Source organism: Natator depressus, chromosome 13, assembly GCF_965152275.1.
Source record: "Natator depressus isolate rNatDep1 chromosome 13, rNatDep2.hap1, whole genome shotgun sequence".
Taxonomy (NCBI): Eukaryota; Metazoa; Chordata; order Testudines; family Cheloniidae; genus Natator; species Natator depressus.
This window is the reverse complement of record NC_134246.1, coordinates 6,383,068-6,390,819: the sequence shown is the minus strand read 5'-3', so window position 1 is coordinate 6,390,819 and position 7,752 is coordinate 6,383,068. Positions and strand designations below refer to the sequence as shown.

The 7,752-nt window shown below is 47.3% G+C and overlaps 1 protein-coding gene across 1 annotated transcript in view; it reads left to right on the top strand.

The window, feature by feature from the left end:
* Positions 1-247: 247 nt before the first annotated feature.
* Positions 248-7,752, top strand: part of COL20A1 (collagen type XX alpha 1 chain) — an 89,357-nt gene continuing 81,852 nt past the window's right edge. The window contains exons 1-3 of the mRNA XM_074969542.1: positions 248-268; positions 930-1,017; positions 7,459-7,569. Coding sequence (XP_074825643.1) covers positions 942-1,017; positions 7,459-7,569 — 187 coding nt within the window. The 5' untranslated portion in view covers positions 248-268; positions 930-941. The remainder of the gene's footprint in view (positions 269-929; positions 1,018-7,458; positions 7,570-7,752) is intronic.

Here is a 7,752-nt window from a genome sequence, read left to right as displayed (position 1 = left end):
AATTTTGCCACTGTCTATGTTTTAGTTGTACAAGAGTCTCAATCCCGTTCCCGGCGTTTTGCTTTGAGTTTAGGGTTTGAACACGCATTGAAAGCAGGCAACACCTTCAGTTTTGAATCCGAATATTCCTCTTCTTTTCAACCCTGCTCAGGAGACGAGCCAAAACAAAAAACTATCCAAATGCATCCCTGGTGTAACGTCAGTGAAGTTATGCCAAGAATTAACTTGGCCCTCATCTCTGGACTGCCGGCCCTACAAGCGCAATCAGGTGTGTGATTATAAAGCTGCGTCCCTCCTGCTCCATCATCACAACAATTGCAATGTCGTACAATCTGTGCTTTGAAGAGTGTTCACTGAATAATGCTTCTCTGGTGGGCATAAAGTGTGGACTTGTTTCAATTCTTTCCCTCCCCTTATATTGTATTCCAGAGACCTGAGAGAGGTGCTGGGTTATTCTGATGTAGCTGTGTTTTGACTTTTGCTGTGACGATTGGGAATTTTTTTTTATTTTATTTTCAAAAATCCAGGCAATTCTGAATTCAGAACTGGCAATTTTGCTGATGAGACTTACGCTGCAGCAGACTAGAACTGCGTTACCTCTATTGGCTTCACAGTGCTGAGAAAGGATTAAAAAACATGTTGTTTAAATCAAGCAGATGTAAAGAAACACGGGGCCAAAGTCTGCTCTGTTAGCTGTGTTGAAACTAGTGATGGTTCTGGAGGCTGAATGGTTCGTCGTAGACGGCATCATTACATTGCCTGTCAGTGAGCCCCTCAGTCCAGTCTTAGGGTGACCACTGCTAGGCGTGAGAGGGGAGCATTCACTCTTCTGCCTATTTATCAACAAGGGAGCCAAATTAGTCCATGCGGTAAGTGTGGTTTTGTTTGTTATGTGGTTAGACATAAAGTGCCTTTTCCTCTCCATATAGGACCAGGACGTCATGCTGTGTCACCATTCCTTGTTGTTTGCCTGCATAACCTTGGCGAGTCATGTCACAGGACACGTGCATGGTCAAGGTAAGCAGGGGCTCTCTGATCACTTTTAAAATTGGCATTGGATACAGTAATTTAGGGAGTGGCTGTCACCTGAGCTAAGCTAACAGATCTAGTTGGTCCAAGGCCCTGTACTCAACTTCATCACATGTCTCGGTTTGTTTGTAACCCGATACCCTTTGATCTGGTGCAGTGTTCAAAAGTTGTGTGTGTGTGTGTGTTGGGGAGGATTTCAATCTGGGGTTCAATTTTGATCCTTTATACAGAGAGACCCAAAGGATGGAATTTGGAACGGGGGTCAAATCCAATACAAGCCATTTCTGTTTTGGATACCTGGAAGTACTGACCCAGAATCCCAAAATGTAGCCCCAGAAAGACGTCATTTGATATGAGATGCCCCAAATCTGAAAGGCAGACACAGCGATGGGGAGGGCTGAAAGGGAATGTTCTTCCTCTGTCCACACTGGAGAAGGTAACCCTGTCCTAACCCCCTGAAGGACTTTAAGAAGAATGGGACTAAAACTGGTATAAATCATCAGCAGCCAAAACGCTGACCACATCCAAATTACATTGGCAGTTTGCAGGGTTTCCTCGTCAGTGCAGAATCCTGTTATTTCATGTCAGCTAAATTGCTTTTTACAGTGACATCCAGAACCGAGTGTCTGATTATCAGAGCTCTCCCCGGTTTTCTGCAAACAAAGGTCAGCATTAAAAAAAATGCCAGGGTGGCTTGCTTTGTGGCATCTCACATCTCTCTGTGCTGGGGAGAGAGGGAGGGATACTTCAGTTCCTAAATATAGTCAGTACGTCCCTTATATAAGCACTTAACAAAGGCTCACACACAGAGATTTCTTATGATTTTGCCTCTTTGACCTTGCACCGCCTCTGGCTATGCAATCACAGCATCTCCTGCCTTCCGGAGACGGGCACTAAATGGCTAAGGGTCTGGATTGTCTGAAGGCACCTGAGTGCCAGATCGATGCAGGTGACATACCCAGGTGTCCCACTTTAGAGTCAGGCTGGTTCCCAAGATGCAGCCATTAATAAAGGACCCTTCATATTTTCAATGCCATTGTGTTGTTTAGGCCTGAGCTGTCTCAGTATCACAAGAACGGTTAGCGGAACTAGTCTGAACACAACCGGGATAATTACACACAGAGCACGTGTGTTCCTAATGTGGATTGCCATGCCACCTGGTTGGCTGGCAGTAGTGTTTCCTTAATTCTCGTGGATGACATTGCTGTGTGCTGGGCAGATGATCAGGTGGGTAACTGGAGGAGGGTGATACATGTGGTTAGGGGGACTTTTAAAGTACAGTTATGGCCAGAAAAGTGGTTTAAAAAAAGTTATGGATCCACTTCCTTTGCTGATGAAAATAATCACTTCTGCTGGTAGCACTGGAGAGCCAATCCAGCAACTGGAGAGAGAGCTGGAGTCTATTCTGGTCTGTAGAATTGCTCATGAATTTCCTGTGGCATAATTATTACTTGGGATTGAGGAATGAGCAGGGAAAAGCTTACGTTGACTTTTAACAGCTGAGTTGGGTTTGCAGGCCTGGTGGTTACACAAATCCTCTTCTTTATTTTTCCTTATAAAGTGAAAAGTTTTGAAGAAGAAAACACAGAGAGACAAAGATGAAACCAGTTTTCTACCAAACAAGAGTCCAGGGCAAACTAACAGTAAATATGCCTCAGAGAAAACAGGCAATGTTATCAAACATAACAGAAGATTTAAGTTGAGGACTGGGATAATAGCTATATAGCAGATCAAATGGAAGCATGCTAGACAGACCTATCTAAAGAGTCAGAAGAGAGGTCATGAGTTAGCTTCATTGCCTTCATCTTTATTTTGGTCAAATGTCCCTGTCATCTCTGACAGACTCTGTTAATATTTATGCTTCTGAACATAAGCCATAAAAGTTTAGGGAGGCTGATGTCCAAGGCAACGAGTGTGATATCCTAGTAGCTCTTATCAGTGACTGTGAGACATAAACCCAACTATTAGAAAGACCTGCTAAGCCTATGGAATCCTACATGGATATTCACTGCCCCAGCTCAGTTCTGGTTTTCCTTCTTTCTTTGTGTCAGATCAATAGCAGGGCAGCCTTAGACAGATCACTCCTAACCTAGCATTGGCCAGGTCACCTCTGCCCCCATAACGTCCGTAACAGCTGGTGGATTACACTGATGTTATCTACAGTCCAAGTTCTGGGCCCTGCACAACTGCCAGAGTAAACAAGTGGCATGTAGGAAAATGACACAGGCTAGCTCTACACTGCAGCGGGGTGTAAGCCTCCCAGCCCAGGTAGATAGATCTACGTTATAGGGCTCAAGCTAGCATGCTAAAAATAGCTGCCTTGGACCAGTGGTGTCATGATAAAAAAGAAGTGGGTAAATTAACTCTGTGTGTTCCACACAGGGCAACGGCAGGGTGGGTACTCAGGCGTGAAGAGGTGCCCTTAGTTTGAATTGGGTTTAAGCTAGAATGACATCGGGGGCGAAAGCCAGAAGTGCCGTGAAAATGCATTTGTGGCTCTCATTTTCACCCGCAGAGTGATCACACACCACCAGCATTTGCTTATCACGGGAGAGCAGGGGCGAGTAGACGCTGTATTCCCCAGGTGAGAAGTGAAGGGCATTTACTCATAACTACGCTATTGGTGTGGATGTTGCGGCTTGGGCCGCAGCCGTGGCTCTCAAGCCCAGGGGGTTGGGTGGGCTTGAGATCCCGAGCTGCAGCTCACATCGTGATGTCTCCTCTGCTGTCTTTAGCAAGCTAGGTCAAGCCCTGTTAGCATGAGTCTGGTTACCCAGGCGGGGAGGCTCACGTCCAGTTGCAGTGTAGACACACTCACCAGTGCCAGTGCTAGTCCATTGCGGGGTCTAAGCAGGAATATTTTGGGGGGCCCCGCACAAAACACATACTCATTAATAGGGTGCCCCCTTGAGCTGCTCGGGGCCCGAAGCAATTGCTTAGTCTGCTTGTGCCTAGAGCCAGCTCTGATACCCACAGGGATCTGTTATGAAGTCACCTTCTAGGGATTTAGGTGGCAGTGGGATTAGACCAGTGGATCTAAGTAGTTGCATCCCACCCTTGAACCTGTCCTCCAGTCCCCTCTCCACAAGGCTGTGGGAGACTGCTGTGAACTGTGCTCTGTGACATGCAGGGAGCGTGAAGGTCTCCTGTGTAGCCTCTTTGCACCTTGCCCCTTTCAGCAGCAGGTCCATGCTGGTTCTGCTGTGTTCAGAACCTTCTGGGTAAGTGGTTAGTTCTTGGGTTTTTTGGAAGGTGGCAGTCTGTCTGGATTTGAAAGGACATATATCCATGCTGTGTACCTGACAATCCTCCAAAGCGTCCATTTAGACCCTGGCCGTAACTCCATGTCAATCGGAGAGCAAGGTTACGATATCAAAGAGTGCATGTAGAACCCAGAGCGGACCGACAGTGGGGCTTTCATGGAGCTGGAACTCATTTGCATCCAGAATATAACAGCTCTTTAGAGAGTCTTGTCCTTCCCATATTCATCTGCGGGCATTCTGGCCTTTTTAACTTTTGGGATCCTAGCATTAGGGCTGAAAAGCGGGATGGCACGTGTCCATCAGAAGACAGCTCCCTGTTTCATCACGCTATGAATCCATCATTGTTCCATTCTCTTTCCCCATTTCTGCTTAGACTTGACTCTGGGTCTAGTCCTTCCAAAACTCGCTGCCCCTGCTCTTTAAAAGACAGGGTGCGGGGGAAGGAAAAAAGACTTTTCATTTCCTCCGCTTTGTTTTTGCCTGGGTCGTATGTGAATCTGAGCCTTGTTTTCCTAAAATAGTTGTCTGCTAGCTGAGATGTTTTCAGGAAGTGGCTGAATCCAAAGGTTAAGGTGCAGATGTTGGGCTGAAACAAGTAGGCCCTCATTGCCTAAACCATTACTAGCTGCTGCTTTGTGTCTTGGGTTGTGACTGCCCAGTAAAAGCTGGCAGAAGGCATTTGAGTGGAAGACCTGTTCGATCCAAGTGGGCACTCAGGATAGTGCCATTCAATGGGAGGCTTTTCCCTACAAGCACAGTTGGTCAGTTCTGAACATTGAACCTCCGGGTGTTTATAAGTTTACTATCATTAAATCACAAAGTAGGGGAGGGGAAAAGGGTTTTTAAATGGTTTCTAAGAAATAGTCAAACTCCTCGACTTTGATGGTTTGTCCAGGCTGTGTTTGGCTCCTCAAGAATGTTGTTCATTGTTGACTTTTATCTTTTAGGGCCTACATTTTTTAGGGGGTCTCTCTGTCTTTGCACATTTTGCAAATGCAGATGTGTATCTGTATTTGCAAAAGAGTGAATGGTCACAGCAACCGCTACTTCTATGCACAATGCAGTATTTGTGCATTCACTTACCAGTTTTACATGTGCAAATGCTGCTTTTTAAACTGTGCGTCTGCAACTGCACTCCTAATTTTTCCATGAAGTTACGACAGTTGCATGTGCAACTCTGGTAGTCATTGGCCATTTGCATTCTTAGTTACCAGTTTGCCTTGCAATCATGGTGATTACAAATGAAATGAGCAATTCTTTCCACATTTTTGCTGCACATTTTTGAAAATGCAGTCGGAGGACACGCTCCCATGTTGAATTTCATTGGTGCAATTAGGGAAACTTACTGAAAAGGTTGCTTTTAATTTGCATGTTATATTCAGGTGGAGGGACTATAAATCTGCCTGGTTTACACCCTACATCCAATCAAGTAGAGGTATTTTGTAGCTATATTTCAGCTAAGAGTCATCATTATTTAAAAAAAGAAAAGGAGGACTTGTGGCACCTTAGAGACTAACCAATTTATTTGAGCATAAGCTTTCGTGAGCTACAGCTCACTTCATCGGATGCATTCAGAGGATGAAGTGAGCTGTAGCTCACGAAAGCTTATGCTCAAATAAATTGGTTAGTCTCTAAGGTGCCACAAGTCCTCCTTTTCTTTTTGCGAATATAGACTAACATGGCTGCTACTCTGAAACCTGTCATCATTCAAAAGAGTAACATGAGGTTAGGGATCTAGTTGGAAGCTAGGGAATCTCTCTGAAATGGAGATTTGAAGGGAATGGCTGTCAGGAATCAGGGCCTGCATCAGAGCCAGGCTGTGGCAACCTAACGAGCACAGCCGCCCTGTAATAGGCTGCCTGATTGGCTATGCCACCTGATTGGTGGGAAGAGTCAGCAGACCAGCTCTTAAGCCCAGCAGCAGCACGCAGCAGTTGAGTGGCTGCTCAAAGCATTTGTCTGTGGCTGACGTGGCTCCGGCACCTCCTTGTTCCTGTCTGGAGCCCAGCCCCATCCCTGCCTGGCCGCACTCCGGGTGACCTGGTTCTGACCCTCGGCTCTGATTCTTGGCCTCTGATTTGGCTGTGACCAGTGGGTCTGGCTCCGGGCTCCACTCCTGGCTACCGACTCCCGTTATAACCAGTAGGCCTGACTCCTGTTCCAACCACTAGGCATGACTGCCCATGTCCTAGTCACAAGACTGTGGGCATGTGCCCAGCACATTATAAGTCTTGCTTCTTTTTCCCTGCCTGCAGTTCATTTTCTTCTGCATTTGCTGATTGTTCGCTGCCTCCCTGCAGCAGCAGGAGGTTTTGGGGCTGGTACAAGCTGGAGCCTGCTGCCTTCAGAATTATAGTCCTGTAAGGGGTTGTTACTTGTCCTTGATCAGATTGTGTATTTTTTAACATCTGGCCTCGGAACTGTCTGGGAAACTCTCTCTGCAGAATTGTGGAACACAGACTCTCTGGGACTGTTGTACTCCTTGGCAGCTCACGTCTTACGGGTGTGTCATTTGATACTTTTCGCCTTGTTGATGTCATCCTGTTTGATGCAGTCCTAATTCCGAGACGTTTGGTGGTACGCTATGGGGAAGCCTGCACCTTGAGCCAGGGGTGTAATTCGCAGCTCGAGGAGACACACCCACGCTAGGTCTGATCCAGCTAGCTGCCTTGAGTAGAATCCCATCCGAGACGCTAGGTGCATGCTCGGGGCCGTTAGCCCTGCCCGCCACCCTGGTTATGCTCCTTGCTCACAGTGTAGATGTTACACTCTGGTCTTGCAGGCCAACTAGTGCAAAAGCCCTGGATCCACTTCGTTGCCTGTATGATCTAGCAGGTGCTTAGATGGCCACACGACTATCCTTGCCCTCCTTGTCACGTGCGCTGCTCAGCTTATCGGGAACAACTAACGGAGGGTGTCTTGCTCAGTAAATTGCTCGTTATGGTAAACTCCTTAACGTCATGGCTGGTCTGAGCCATGACAACAGACGGGTTCTCCATTAGATGAGAGGAAGGAAAACTAGCCATGTGGAACCTGCTCCTCCAGAATTTTGGGGACTGACGGATCCATCTGAAAAGCAGACAGGTGGCGAGAATGCTTGGGCTGTGTACGGCTTGCCACAGGTGCCTCTGGACCTAAGACAAGTGATGTTTCTGCTTTTCCCCAGGGCCAAACCGGTTGAAACTAACCGTCCTCTCGGAAGACCGGCTACAGATGAAATGGAAAGAAACAGAAGGGACCATCAGCGGGTACAAGGTTCAAGTGAAGCCCATGGCAGGTATGTCCTGCTGGGATCTGGATTTGACTCTGCAAAGGATACAGGTTTCAGGAGCCGGCTGAGCCCAGCTTCCAGCTGGCGCACGTTTAGGGGCGGGGGGGGGGAGTGGGTTTGACGGTCAATAAGCTCATTGTGAGCACTGCCTCCTGTGCGGCTGGGTGGGGGGAGGCTGCTGCTGCTTTC